Source organism: Pelodiscus sinensis, chromosome 9, assembly GCF_052426305.1.
Source record: "Pelodiscus sinensis isolate ZL-2025 chromosome 9, ASM5242630v1, whole genome shotgun sequence".
Classification (NCBI taxonomy): domain Eukaryota; kingdom Metazoa; phylum Chordata; order Testudines; family Trionychidae; genus Pelodiscus; species Pelodiscus sinensis.
Genome location: NC_143060.1, coordinates 41,192,377 through 41,207,847, shown reverse-complemented (window position 1 = coordinate 41,207,847; position 15,471 = coordinate 41,192,377). Strand labels below are relative to the sequence as shown.

The 15,471-nt window shown below is 44.8% G+C and overlaps 2 protein-coding genes across 3 annotated transcripts in view; one reads left to right on the top strand and one right to left on the bottom strand.

Moving 5' to 3' along the window:
* TRMT13 (tRNA methyltransferase 13) overlaps positions 1–15,354 on the bottom strand; it is a 17,085-nt gene extending 1,731 nt beyond the window's left edge. Inside the window, exons 1-9 of one of the 2 annotated variants that reach the window (XM_006119822.3) lie at positions 15,205–15,354; positions 11,457–11,503; positions 11,307–11,373; positions 9,656–9,718; positions 9,500–9,572; positions 8,529–8,635; positions 6,882–7,049; positions 6,443–6,515; positions 3,222–3,296 (exon numbers count right to left, since the gene is read on the bottom strand). In XM_006119822.3, the coding sequence (XP_006119884.3) occupies positions 3,222–3,296; positions 6,443–6,515; positions 6,882–7,049; positions 8,529–8,635; positions 9,500–9,572; positions 9,656–9,718; positions 11,307–11,373; positions 11,457–11,503; positions 15,205–15,354 (823 nt within the window). The remainder of the gene's footprint in view (positions 1–3,221; positions 3,297–6,442; positions 6,516–6,881; positions 7,050–8,528; positions 8,636–9,499; positions 9,573–9,655; positions 9,719–11,306; positions 11,374–11,456; positions 11,504–15,204) is intronic. The other variant, XM_075936612.2, reaches the window with a different exon arrangement.
* Positions 15,339–15,471, top strand: part of SASS6 (SAS-6 centriolar assembly protein) — a 31,535-nt gene continuing 31,402 nt past the window's right edge. The window contains exon 1 of the mRNA XM_075936611.2: positions 15,339–15,471. Within this exon, the coding sequence (XP_075792726.2) occupies positions 15,404–15,471 (68 nt within the window). The 5' untranslated portion in view covers positions 15,339–15,403.

The window sequence follows — 15,471 nt, the reverse complement described above, 5'->3', positions numbered from 1 at the left end:
CACTAATATTAATAAAATTATGACATGTTTTGTGAAATTCATGCCTTGTGAGTTATTTTACGTCTTGATCTGTTGTACACTGATATCTTATTTGGATTGTATGTACTATCGTTTTATGTGAAGTTATGAAGTATTGATATATGTACTACTGAACTATATTATGAAGTTAGGAGATGCCAAAAGCTGGCCTTTCAGTATGGACAAAGGATCAACAATCACAGGCCAGGCAGGCATTAATGGTTCATCTGGAAGAATCCAATATCCCAGAGACTTCTCAGAAAAGGCACATACATAGTGGATTTTCTAGCAGCTGGAGGAAGGTACAAAAAGGGAGATAGTGACATCACCACTTGGCCTCACCCCCCCCTCTAAATCTCAACACTTGGGAAATCATCTGGAAGACAAAGACTTTGAACTAGAGATTGAATGGAAGGGATTGCAGTATGTGCACTGAGGAACTGTAAGCTTCCTGCAACATCTGTTGGGGTAAGAAACTGTTCACTTAAAATTTCATTTAATCTGTTAAAGTTAGAATTTAGATTCTGTTTTTATTTCCTAGATAACCAACTTTGATCTCTATGCCTGCTACTTGGTCACTTAATCTACCTTTCTGTAGTTAATGTGTTTTTGGTTAAGCATAAGCAAGGGCTATTGCATGCCCACTACCCTCTTGTTGGAGTGGTGAACTTATGAACTGGCTTTCACTATCCAAAGGAACCTTGAGTAGTGTAAGGGAGATTGAGGTGCAAGGCTAAGAGCTGAACTGATTGGTGCATTTCTGTATGATTCATGAGGGGCTTAGAGAGCATAATACATCTGGGTGTAGGGAGTCACATGCTGATGGTTGAGAGATCACAGTGACTGAAGGGGTGTTGCTGCTTGTTGCTGATACAAGAGAACCCAGAGAGAGAACCCAGGCAGGTGACACTATGGTCCCATGATTCTAGGTTCTACTCTGAGAACCCTGTCACAATCACCTAACCTGCTAGTGGTCAATATTCTTGAGAATACTTGTTCAGCATCTTCCTGGCCTTTTTATTATGAAAGGATGTTTATGTAGAAGTTGGATCGTATACTTTTATCCTCCATCAATTTATAGGCCTAAACTCTATAATCTGGTCTTTCCTTGCTTTGCAACATCTGTGGTTCGGCATCTATGAGTGCTCCAGGACAGAAGCACTCACCGGGGAAAAACTGGGAGCCCCAGGCTCAGTAACTCCTCCCCCAGCCTCCCAGTGGTTCCAGCGCTCTGCTAATAGCTGATTTGCAGCTTTCAAGCTCAAGGAAGTTGAGAGAAAAATGGGGGAGGGCGGCATTCAGGGATAGGGCAACCACCCTTCTTCTTTCCCTGCCCCCTGTCTCTGCCTTTTCAATGCCAGCCCCTCTTCTGCCACCAGTGGAGTCCCGCAGCCAGCAGCAGAGGGGCCAGCATTGACCTCCCCTGATATGCCAAATTCCTTGGTCCTGAGGGTGCCAGACCAGGGAGGTTGAACCTGTACTTAGAATGATAAATACCATTAAAAAGATACCATGGTTAACAGTCTCTCTGTCTCTCTCTATATATATATGTGTACACAGACAGACACCGGGGGGTGGGGGAGGGAGACTAGAAAATATACATGGCATTGCTCAGGTCTTAACTCAAATAAGTTTTGTTTTTCTTCATTTAAATCATTGCTCTGGGCGGGGGCTGTGGATGAGAGGTTCAGTATGCAAGTTGCCCCAGGGAGAAAGAGGGCGAGGGTTATCCTGTCACCACAACAGCATGGGGCCAGGTGAGAAGCATCTCTTATGGCTGCTGCAGCTGCAGCAGGCATAGCCGGGGAGAGGTACATTGTCCCCACAACTGGGGGACACACAGACAGACAAACTTTCTTTACACATGCATTTACTATCATACCCAAAATACCTTTACCCATATAAATAGGTTGTAATGCTGAAAAAAAATTGCTTGAAAACATCTTGAACAAGTTGAAAATTATCTTATTGAAGATAATAATAGGGGTGAGGTAGAATAGGTCTAGAGACCCGCCCCTGCTGGAGGCTTTGTGGCCCTGCATAACTCTGTCCCAGAACAGAGCAGTGAGAAGTCCGCCAGCCTGGAAAAGCTGCAGAAGAGCAACCAATACAAGTTGCTGGTGCAGCCATTAAGGGGACAGAAAAAAGGCAAGCAGCGGATTAGAGCTTTGAGTTGCTGTGTGGAGCTTGACAACGGAGGACTGACTGACTAGATGAACACCAGGACTGTGGCTATCTCGCTGCAGTGAGATCATTAGACACAACTGAGCCCAGAAAAGGGTGCAAAAAGACTGGATGCTGGCTACCTGAATAGAAGAGCAATAGGACCACTGAAACATCAGAGAGGGCAAGCTGAACCACAGGGGACTGAGCATGGAATCTGGCTAGTCCAGGCCAAGGTACCATGGGCCCTACTGGTTTGGCTGCAGACTAAGCCCAGGGAAGGATGCTGAAAAGGACACCAGATGAGGGTACCAAGATGGGCCCTAGTCCAAAGAAAGCAGTGCCTTGAGGGAGAAGCCTTAAAAATATAGCCCCATACCATGGCTGAAAAAGAACTTGGACTATATATCCTGGAGGGGGGGAGAGGGGGAGACTGTGTGTGTTGCTTGGCAGGAGGGCTGAACTGCTGAAGACCAGCCAAGAGAACTGGCCTATGAGTGCTTGTGAGAGGCAGGTGCCAGCTTGATACAAGACCAAAAAAGAAAAGGCTCAACAGCTACCAAGTGAAAGGGAACCCATCCACAGGAGGGGTTTGCCCCATTTGTAAAAGAACTGTGTCTACAGGCACTAGCGGACAATGAAAAGGGGAAACGCTCAATGGATGAGTGCTGATGCTGTTACCATTTTGCAGAACGTTGTTTTTCCTACATCGTTGTGTCAGTCTAGACCAGAGGAAAGAAATCTTATGAAAAACATATTTGTATCAGTTTAAGAACACAGCTACATAAAACATTTATTCTTCATTGTTCTATATACAACAATTAACTTTTATTTCCAACTGGATAAACTCCCTTGTTGCTTGTCTTCCATTATGCTTACCATCATTCAACTGGTGTTCCTCTAAACTAAAATCAATGAATATTTGCAACACAACTGATATTGCAAAAGAACTGTTAGAAGCATCATATTATTCAAGAAGATTAGAATTGGCATTCCACTTTGTTGCTGCATTTACACGAATGCATTTGTATAGTTCATACCTGTTGCCACACCACATAAATGCTTTCCAATTCCTACCACAGGAAGCTTTTCTTTCTCAAGAATAGGTATTTTATCTGAAAGAAACAGAACCTGAATTACTGGAGCTGGACACCATTTTCTGGGTAACATCAGTCTAACACACATAACAAACAATAAGTCAGAAAACTCAAGTAAAATTCCTCACTCAACACCTTTTCATTAAAACCCTTCAATTATCCGTATCTTCAAAGGCCAAGATGAAAACAAAATAAAATTATCGACAACTAAAAAGACTATACCTACCGTATGTTTAAATTGTAAATTTTTCTTCCTTTTCAACAACTTCAAATTGTGCAAAGGGTATAAGTTTCATGTAAAAGGGAATTTTTAAAAACATTCATTGTTAGCTGCTTGGAAATATATCTGTTGTTTCTTACATATTCCATTCTAGTCTGCAAACATTGTGATGTTCCCAGTACAGTAAGAGTCAAAGCTTCTCTTTGTACATTAGTACAAAAGCAGGAAAGTACAAAGCTCTGAAAATACAAGTCGAACCTCCCTGGGGGCGTGAAAGAGAGAGTTTGCCGGACCAGGGGAGGTGTCCGCTGCAACTGGTGAGAGCCAGCTAGCTCCCTGTCTCTCACTCCCTTTATCCCCTTCCCCAGCTGGGCTGTGTGCCCTCCAGCCACCTGCCCCCGGACCGTGGTTCCCAGGGTCATCTGGGGTTCTCCAGGTCTCCTAGCCCCGTGCTGCTGCGGTTCTCTGGCCCTGAGCTACTGCAGGTTTCTTGGGTCTTTGGCCCCCAACGCCACAATGGTGCAGGCTGCTGGAATTCAATTTCACCATGCTGCTGTGGAAGGCCAGGCTGCTCTGGCCCCCGGCTGGCCCCTGGCTCTGCATTGCCACAGGCAGCCAGGTTTCTTCAGCTCCTGGCCCCATGTTGCTTTGAGCGTCCAAGGTTTCCCGGCCCTGCACTGCTGCGGGCTGCTGGGCTTCTCTGGTCTGGCACCAGTACTTTTATGGGGCTCCAGTCCTGATGCACCCAGCTGGGTTGCTGGACCTCCTACCATTGGGCTCTGGGCTCTCAGGTCCAGGAGAATTTGTGGTCCTGTCGGATGATGGCTGTTGCCAGACCAGAGAGTACTGGTTTTCAGAGGTTGAACCTGTAGTTCTTGCTTACTGTGAGAACTTCAAGCAATTTTTGGTATGTCTCCTTCGTGAATAAATCAATCAAAACTTAATTTATCCATAACAATTTCCTAATAGAGAGCAAATCAATAATCTGTCAAATACTACAAAAACCCCAGTGCTCCAGAAGACACTGTTCATACATAGCTGGCCAAGTTAATATCCATGTACTCCACTCTGGTAAAGTAATACTCTGTATCTCTAGTTTACCAACATCAGTTGATCTAGTCTCCCAATTATGCTTCACAAATGGGGAACTAAGGGAGAACTTAAAACCATGTTTCCATTAAAATCTTTGGGAGCAGGACTGGGCATCAAGTCTAAAATCATAGTGACAGCCTGTGGCAGAGTTGGTTATAAGTTTCAGGTTTTGATATTCTTAGTCCTGTACTTTAATAAGACCGTTTGTCCTACCCAGGGATAAATACTGTCATGTAACTTTTAGAAAAATCAAGTGAATGTACAGTTCTGAGATAATAAATATAAGAAGTGTATACATACATACCATGTTCCGTTTGTACACCCACTAGCAAACATTCTTGCTTATTGTTTATAAAATGTTATTCTCTGTATTCTTTTGTCCTACATATGCCATTCAACCATTTGTATGACCTGAACATACATGATTTAACTATGAAAATATACCTATAAGGAATTAAGTAAATGTGTAGTACCAAAACAACTACAGTATATTCTACTACTGTGGTACACCAGATGGGAACTGAGGCTACATCTAAACTACAGGCTTCTTGCGCAAGAAGCTTTTTTTGGAAGAGATCTTCTGAAAAAACTTCTTGCGCAAGAGAGCATCCACATGGCAAAAGCCCATCGAAAAAGCAATGCGCTGTTTCGAAAGATAATGTCCAGACTGCCTTGCTATCTTGCATGTAAGCAGTGATTGCTATGGACAGAATGGCCATCAGAGCACCTGTGCTTTTTCCTTTTCCCTCTTCTTCTGAAAAAACTCCCATTTACCTGTCCACACACACCTTTTTGCGAAAGAGCTCTTTCGCAAAAAGTTTTCTAACTCGTAGAATGAGGATTACCAATTGCACAAAAAGCCCTCTGTTTTCGATTTACTGTCGAAAGAATGCACTCATAGTGTGAACATAACTCAAGTTTTGTTGGAAAAACAGCCTTTTTCCCAACAAATCTCTGTAGTCTAGGCATAGCCTGAATCATCCATGGCCCAAAGGATGGATCCAGTTAAGTTTTCACAACATAAAGAAAGGTATGGAGATAAATATTTATTTAAGATTAAATACAAGACCTGAATCATATTGCCAATGTGTAAGAATATATTGGTTAGGATGTGGTAATCACTTTTACCCATTTAACCAATGTAATTTCTATATATCACCATAAACCACCCACTATCTATAAAGTCGAAATATGACTGTTAACAGTACTCTTTTGAATGTGGTATTCCAGAGTCCAAGTGTTGTTTTGAGGATATCTGAGACTTGCCTCACTCAGTCATGATAACTGTTATCAGAATACCGCACAGCTAAAATACACGAGTGAAAACCTCTAACCCTAAAATTGTTAAGGTTTCCTTGTATTTGGTGTTTCTGCCCCCAAAATAAAGTCCTGTAACTTCTAACACTATTTGTACAAATTATCTTGAAAATATATAATCCCCATTTAGTAACTGAAAACAAAAGTACAACATAAAATGACCAAAACATCGAGTAGTAATAGAGAGGTAGCCGTGTTAGTCTGATCTTGGTAAAACAAAAGGAAAAATATGTAGCACTTTAGAGACTAACAAGATAGTTTATTAGGTGATGAGCTTTCGTGGGCCAGACCCACTTCTTCAGATCATATTCTGTCTGGCCCATGAAAGCTCATCACCTAATAAACTATCTTGTTAGTCTCTAAAGTGCTACATATTTTTCCTTTTGTTTTACCAAAACACTGAGAACAGTCTTCTAAACATTAATATAATTAATCTACCCTAAGTGTAAAATGTTCCTACACTCTGGCACTATACAATCTACATTTTAAGCAACCATCCTATTACTGCTGTTATACAAGCTAAGTAGCAACTTACTTAAACATAAGTGCTGGATATCAACTTGAAGCCTTTCAAATATGTAGTCTCTTTTTCTGTGTTTACCATCTACCTGTGCAAATAAGATATAACATTATTAAGAAGTGTTGGGCATTAAATTACTAAATTACAAGAATGTGTTAAGGTTATTAATTTTCTGAAAACAAAACCAGCCCCTTTCAAATGAATACAAACATGTTCAACATCAGTCAGCAGACATCTTGTACCCCCACTGCGTTACTGACATAATTTATAACTACAATAAGGACCAATTAGACTTTCCAGAGCCTTTTACATACAGCGAGAGAGAGAGAGAGAGAGAGTGTGTGTATTTCACCTTTTTAAAAAAAGGTAATGAGACTTTCTGAGCAAAGGCCACATTTACCAAGAACAATTCCAAAAATAAGGTTTTGTCAACTCGACAACAGACCATCTTCACCTTGAATCGTGTAGTTGCTCTTTCAACAAGCAGAAAGTGAACATTTTCAGCATCTTGTACAGCAATATCAACCCAGTGAGACAGCTTTCCTCGTCCAGCTCCAAACTCAATAAAACATCTTCCTGGCCCAAGCAAATGTAATTTTTCCATGTAACCTAAAATAGAAGCCTACAAACTTCAAAAGATTATTTATGAACCAAGAAAAAGATACACTCTGATGACTTCTGTGGGAAAAATGCTAACTTAACTCTCAGTCACCAGCCTCTCCCATAGCTCTTATTGATTAAATAACCATGCTGCAGTATGGCAACATCTCTTTCATTAATGCAGGGGTAAAGATGTTGTGGACCCAGAGTGCAGGGGAAATAAGACATTATTTTCCTTCTTCTAACACCCACAGAATCTTATCCACTGGCTTTTGGAGGTAAAGTTAGGAACCAGGTGTACATTGGAGTATTGTTCTCAAAAAATCATGGCAAAAGTCACATGGATGTTCCACTGGACTTTCGTGAAGCATCCCCTCCTACAAAGCCTTCTCTTTAGCTATTGCAGTTGTATGCATTATAGAAAGGAGCAAAAGGGTACCAAGAGAGCAGTGCTTAGAGCATTAACCTAGCACTGGAGAGACCTAGGGTTCAATTTCTGCTCTGCCAGTAGGCAAGTTACTTAGCTTCTTTGCATTTCAGTCCTTCACCTACAAAATGGGAATAACAGTACTTCCCTATCTCACAAGAGTGTTGTGAGGATATATTAATTAAAAAAGATGAAGCATATTGAGATCAAGTGATTGAAGCACTATATAGAAGAGATAGTAATTATTATTATTCTCATGGACCCTTCTGTCTTAGTCATTCTCTGGTTTCCCTTTCCCAAGAATTTCAAGGGTTTCCTGTGTTGGAAGTCTGCACCCTCCACTCAATCTGTGCCCTATAAAAATCCTCCTACTTAGGAGCACAATTCCCTGAAAATACCATAAGGCAAATCTCAAGAGCTTTTTACCCTCTCTCAGGGGAGGGGATCATCTAGTCCAGTGGTCCCCAACCTTTTGGGGCTGCCAGGCACCCGGGGGCAGGGCTGCTCATGCGCCACGTGCCCGGAGCTGCGCACGCGCCACGCGCCCGGCACCACACATGCACCGCACGCTCGGGGCCCAGGGGGCAAGAATGGCTTGGGCTGGCCCTGGTCACTCGGTGGGCGCACATAAATGCCCCGGCAAGGGCCATGGCGCTCGTGGGCATTGCAATGGGGACCACTGAGCAGTCTCATGAATGAGAGGGTAAGCTTGTTAGGGTTAGGGTAATCTACAATGTCAAAGCACTTATGGATAAAATAGGTGGTTGATACAGTGTAATTCCAGTTAACTAGGATTTTGAATAAAGGGAATTCATACAGTGTGTTCTCCATGTAGCCCTACGTTACTTAATAGCATGTCTGTTTATTTGAATTCCAGTTTATCTAAAACATTCTAATGCCCCCCCAGCCATCTGGATAAACAGGAGTACACTAATACTTAAACTGGTTGCAGTGGGTACAGTCTGCAACTATAAAACTTCCTTAACATGAAATAACTGATAGTATGGATCAGTGGAATCCATAAGAAAACTACAGTAAAGACAACCACAGCTATTAGTAAAGCAATGCCCATACCTGTTGCTTCAAGTGCTTGAAAGCAGACTCTCCATTCTTAGGGTCATTTAAGGCTTCTTGTAAGGCCTGATGGGACAACATTTGATCCTTAAGAATTGGCTTTATACCTGCATCAAATGCAAAAGCACTCTTTATAGGTTCAATTAAAAAGGCTAATTAATATTAATCTGGCTCTCACCTGCATATTGCTATGACTGCAACACAGTACTTAGTATGCAGATTATTTGATTGTCTATAGACTGAACAATAAACAATAAAAGTGAAAGAAATACTATCAAATAGTTTAGGTCCACAAGATGACACCTCAAAATTATGATCTTTTATTTTAATCCAAAATGTGAAAATTTCCCTATCTTCTGCCACCAACAAAATAACCTACAACATAAGCATTGGTCCCTGTAAGCTTATGCAATTACTCAGGAAAGATTCAAATGCCGCCCAGCTGATTATCAGAGCGCCTACAGCTAGGTTTTCTGTTTCTAATGGTGGTGCACATTCACACATAAAAATATGTGAAAAAAATTATTAAAGACTGCACATAACATTTCTCCCACACATGGATGAAAAAGATTAGACAAACATTGAACACAAGCATGACTGCTCTCTAATGGTTCAGAAACAACAGTTTACTAATAAATGCTTTTCCCAGAGCTCTGCTGTCATCATCCAATAATGGTGCACACAGATGAACATAAACAAAAGTAATAAATTTAATTCAAAATTAATTCTTACTCAAGAGAACAAATAAGACTGACATGGGGAAAAAATACTAGCTAACAGTGTCATCTAGGCAGTTCTTCAACCATTACAAGATTTCAATTTCAGATCATGTGAAGTGACAAAAATATGCACTATTATTAATCTCTCCTCTTTTTTAATCCTAGAAGATATTTAACATTCCAAATAGCCATGAAATATTGATCAGTTCTGGCGAGAGCAATTTAAAATATTTTCAAATTAAGCAGACTCACCTTTACTTGCTTTTTTCAGCTTTCTAATTAAGTCCTCTAATTCTTCTTTAGATAGGGAAGAAATTGGTAACTGCTGGAAAAAAAATACAGAAAACATAAAGGCTCTCCTTTTATTTTATCTATTTGTTCCTTAAAATAACAGAGAAATTGACTTACCTGTTCTTCAGGTACTTCCGTTGCATCTGTTAATCCTGCATTAATATCTTGAACAAAGTAGGCCTTAGTAAAAAAACACCAAAAAACCACACAGCATGAAAACCAAAGAAAGACAGAACAGCATGTAAAGCAAAAGAAAGTGCTTCATAGTGTGTTTACAGAAATTCACCTAGGAGAAGTCAAATCATTACAAATGAAGAAACTATGTCTGAGAAAAGATGATCTCTCTGATTGTTTTAGGACCCAACTGTGCAAGCACTCTCCAGTATGTGCAGTGCTTACTAACATGACTAGCCTGACAGATTTCAGTGTGACTAAGCCCCATAGCAAGCACTACACTAGTAATGCTTTTGCAAGGAAGAGTCCTGTCAGCTGCTAGCATTTTCTTTGTATCTTATTTGTACTATAAATCAAAGGAATTTCTCTTTTCAAGCAGTTGTTCTTTAAGCTTCTTGATTATTGCCATTTCATATATACAAGCATATTTTATGCTTTATATTTAGGGAGGTAAGTGAGTAGTCGATAAGCCTAAACTTATCAGGTAGTTGACTTGGCTACTTGCTCCCTGCCCTTTGCTGCCTCTGTATCAGAGGCAGCAAGGGGGGGGGAGCCAGCTTAAAAGCTGGTTCCCCCACCGCTGGCACTGCAAAGACGGATGAGAGGACAGGGGCAGGGCAGGCTGCGGCGAAGTAGTCCCTGTCTTCAGTGGCCCAGGCTGCCCCTGCAGCAGCCTCTGCCCGCAGCCAGCCCTGGCCATTGCAAACAGAGGTTGCTCTGGCAGCAGTCTATGCCATGGTCCGGCCCAGCCACTATGAACAAAGTCTGCTGCTGGAGCAGCCTCTGTTCGTGGCAGCCAGGGCTGGCTGAGAGCAGAGGCTGCTGGATCTGGCATGAGCTGGGATTAAATAAGCCTGGCTCAGACTGGTCCGGGATTGTTGAGGCTCTGCATTTTAAATGTAGTGGAAGCCAAGCTGCCTGCACGCTCGGCTCCCAATACTTTTAAAGTGCACATACAAATTGCATCAACTACATAATCAGTCAGTTACCTGCCTCTTAACATCCCTATTTATATAGTCAAACAGATGTGTTGGCAGCACAGTAATCATCAGAAAGAAGTATAATGCAGCACACTGGCATCTGGATCACTGAATATATTTCTGAATCCAGTTCTCAATTATGGGCAAAAGCCAGTTACATCATGTAGCTATACAAGGAAATCAATGCTTTTATCACATAGTAGACTAGACAATTTCATGACAAGGGTATGGGTGGACTGCTTCCATCAACAATATTATTCAAGGATAATAAATACAAAAGTAGAGCTGACTTAACATTTTGATTGCTATACTAGGGATGTTAAATTTAGATTAATTAACTACATCGAATAGTCGATGGGATTTCCATCAACTATTTGATTAGTCTATAAGGGCGCCTCTGCCTTTGAACTGTAGCAAGAGCCCTACTGGGTAACACTCCAGACTGGACAACTGCTTAGAAGTTGGCAGATCATGGCTCTCTGACTTTGCAGCCTATGGAACTTTGAACAAATGCACAAATTCACCCTTCCTCCACTCCACTTTGTGCCACTATTTGGTTTATACTAGTCAAATATGACTATCTGGAGAAGTAGAATTTAAATTATATCACTTACAGGCTTTGGCTTTGCTCTTGAATTACACTTTTTTAAATGTTTTTGTAATTGATCTTCATATACTGTGCTAAAAATCAGAAAAAGAGACATGAGCAATGACTAAGTAATAATTTTAACAATGAACATAAAACATATATAAAACACACTTACTGTTTTGGGTCAAGAGGGCATGGAATTCTTTTCCTGTCATTTTCTTCCTAGTTGGAAAGAAAATGTTTATTTAGTTAGCACATGATTATGGTAGTAATTTCAGATTTATGTCTGTCAGTGACTAAAAATAACAACTCTTGTTAGCCTCGATTTATTGGAATTAGGTCAAACGGAAAAATAAGCTGTATTTCAGTCAGAGAAATGAGGAAATTGAACTGGCTGATGGATGAAGGAACACCAAGCAACTGAAAGCCTTTATACATCACTATGGTGACCATATTTTCTGAACCAAAATTAGACACACACTAGCGATGCCCCCTGACCTCTTTAGCTACACCCCTTGCCACAAGAAGCCCCCACCACTAGCAGTAGTACTCCAAGGGGCAAGATGGACACAAGACCAGAAGTAGTAGGTGTCATGTGACCCCTCTAGGAATTCCTCCCACCATCCTCTATCAATAGGAATGGGTTTGGCTTTCACAGGACCCTCCATGCAACTACCCTGCAGTTGCATTAACCCAATTTGTATTACATTAACTCATGGGGCGGGCGGGGAGAAGTGTTCCCTCTAAGATTTGCCTCCTATTAGCGGAGTGAATTTTGTCTTGTGCACCAGTATTGAATTCATGAGCTCTTGTTTGCATTAGGGATGTACTAGTATAGTCGCTTAACCGACAAGCAAAAGTTTATAGGTTAATGCTATAGACTACATGCATTTCCCTCTCCCTGCCAGTAAATTTGTTAGCAGGCTGGCCAGAAGCCTGACTCAGTCCAGGCTTGCGATGGGTCCAGGACCTACTCCTGCTGTGGCTCTGCATTTAAAGTGTATTAGGAGCCAGGCAGGCAGTCTGGTTCAGTCCTGGCTCACACTGGGTCCAGGACTTACCCCCATTTCAGCTCTGTAATTCAAGTATATTAAGAGCCAGGCAGGCAGGCAGCCCAGCTCTGTTCTGGCTTGTGCTGGGTCTGGGAGTTCAACCTTCCCCCCCTCATAGAGAGAGACTGCTGCCACCCCATGCTACTGCCTCTTTCTCAGAAACACCAGCACAGGGTGACAGGCAGCCAGTCCGCAAGGAGAGCTGATTTTTATACTGGCTCCCCTCGCGGACCAGCTCCTGCCTGGCACCCCATGTTAGTGCCTCTGATACAGTGGCTGCTGGCCCTGCCCCCGGGGACTATAGAATAGTCAACTAACCGATAAAATGTCACGAGGTTACTTGACTATTCAATTAACTGATATTTAACACCCCTAGTTCAGATGTGTGCCACTGTGGCACCCAAGTTATTAATAAATATCTTATAAACCTCTCCCTTTTCCCCTCTGCTGCCATATCTCCCAACCTCTTCACATCCAATCTGCTACCCAAGTTCATTCTGCTGCTCCCTACCCCTCACCTACCTCTGCTGTCTGGCTCCTGCCCTTTGGGAACTTGCCCCCCTCCTTATCCTCCTGACCCCCTGCATCAACCCTTCTCTTCCCCCTGTGTCCACCCCCCCTCTAACCCCACTCTGATCATCTGTAGCTACCCCTCCCCATCTCCTCTCGTAACACCTCCCTCTACACACCTGCCCTGCTTCTCTCCTCTGGTGCCTGTCCCTCCCCTCCACATGTCTGCCCTTCTAATTCACCCCCACAATTCTCTAACACCTGCACCTTTACTTACTCCTGCACCTTCCTAATACCTCCCTCACTGCCCCTGCTCTCCTTGCCCTCGTTCTTCCTGGTGCCCACCCCCTCACCTACTTTTGCCCCAATTCCCCTCATGCCCCTCTGTGCCCTCACACATGATTTGCTCCATCCCCTGCCTTCCTCATGTCTGCCCCTCCCTTCAACCCCTCTTCTCCTGGCACCCATTCCTTCCCTCTCGCCGCCATTGTCCCTCCCCTGTCATCTCCAAGTATCACCCTGTCCACTCCCTTCTCTCACCTCCACTTCCCTTCCCTTCCCCCCTCCTGCCCTTTTCCTCATTGTCTCCTCTTGGCACCCTGGCATTTTTCTCTCCTCTACCCTGCCCCTTGGTGCCTGCCTCTTTCTTCTCCTGCCCTGCCCCCCACCTCAGCACAAGCCCCTTTCTCACCCTCACTTCCCCCTAGTTCTCCTCCTGCCCCTTCCCTCATCTCTGCCTTCGACATGGAAAGCAGTTTGCGGGGCCTGGAGTGGTGGTCGTGGTGCTATTTTTAGTACCGCGGTCTGGCCTCAGAAGCCCCCACAGCTCCAGTTGGAGTCAAGCTGCTGGAGCCACCTGCAAGGACCGGGACTGCGGTACTAAAAATAGCACCCCAGGCAACTTACACTTCCAGTCCCAGCACCTTCCAAGCCCAAGTGCACTCCACCGTGCAGCACGTCAGCTGGGCTTTGCGCAGCTCCTGCTGGGGCTTCAAGGCATGAAGGTCTAGGAGCGGCTCTGTGGGGCTTTGCCTTGAACCCACTCAGCCCCACTGGCAGCTGCAGCCACTGTACTAACAAGCACCCTGCAGGAGGAGGAGGCAGTGCCTCCTGACTGGGACCCTATGTGGCAGAGGTGGTCTTGCGGGGGAAGGGAGAGGCTGCACACCACTGGAAGCCAGCCTGGCTGCCTGCCGGCAAAGCTCCAATGGAGCTGCCCACACTCTCTGCTGGAGGCAGGGAGAGGAGGCTGCTGCGCCGTACGAGGAGTAATGGCAGAGAGCCATTTCTTGGTTGCTTCTTCCCGCAAGCTGGTGTCGCCATCAAGTAGTGAAATGTCCAGTGGGGCTTTCCGGGATATTTCACTACTTGATGGGGCACCAGGACAGAGTATTTAAATTCAGACCTGTGATGAAAAAATCAGGATGTATGGTCAGCGTATACATCACCAGGAATTACTCTTTACCAGGGCTACTCAACATGCGGCCGGCGGGCCACATACGGCTCACAGCCCTCTTGTTTGCAGCCCACTGTGCCATTTGGTTTACGCGGGGCTCAACATGCGGCGCACAGGTGGGAGCCAAAACAAAAATGTAGTCAATATAATGGTCTTCTGTTGCTAATGCATTGTAGTAGTTAAATTCCTGGACTGTCATTACTCACGAAAAGTGCTGTTGTATGGGTGGGAATCGAGTCAATATTGCATGTTATTAATATCAGCGGAACGGTTTTAAATGGGGCCTGCATGTTGTGTAGTCCTGCCTTAATCTTTGTATTCATGCCTGTCAGTGTGAAAGAAGCTATTTGCCTGGATATTTGTATGTATGCACGACCCCACTGAAGATGCGGCCCTGGCGATGTGCTGCGAGGATGAGCGTGGCCCCCGGGCTTCCAGGGCTGAGGAGCCCTGCACTAGGGGAGGTTCTAGCTCGCTCTGTCGGCAGAGGCCAGCAGTGGGGAGGTGTCAAGAAGGCGCGTGAGGCGATGGCTGGCTAAGGCCGTACCAGACGCACCCGTCATTCGAAGCGCAGACAGAAGGAAGCCCCGCCCCCCGGGACGCTACTGAGGAGCTAGTTAGAGGGTCTCAGCCAGGCCCCCCCGCTGCAACAATCCCAGTCGGAGACCCCGGACTGCGCTGGCCTGGCCTGCCCCCGTCACAGGCCGGGCTGCCCTGGGACTGGGAGACAAGCTGGGCCCCTCACCAGCCCGCGGAGACACCTGGCGCGCTTGGCCTGTCTCTATGGCGCTCGCCCTGGGGACACGTGCCAAGCGCGCCCACTGAGGCTATAAAAGAGCCTGAGGGCGGGGCACGCTCCACCCCTTCCTGAAGGCACACAGGTGAGGGGCCCTTCGCCCCGGTACCTCCTGCTGCCCGTGCTCCCCGCAGAAGCGTTTCCCCTCAGCCGGGATCATTTTGCAGAACCGCTTCTTCCGCTCCACGAAGTAACCGCAGCGGCCGGGCAAAGGAGCCCCGCGACCTCCGGCCGCCGCCGCCGCCGGCTCGGCCGCCATCTTGGTGCCCCGCCCCCGCGGGAGCCGAGCGCCAAACTCAAAGTGCAAGATGGCGGCGGAGAGTCTGTTCAGCCGCTTGGTGCCGGTGCAGGTGAAGTGCCAGGGCTGCGAGGACAG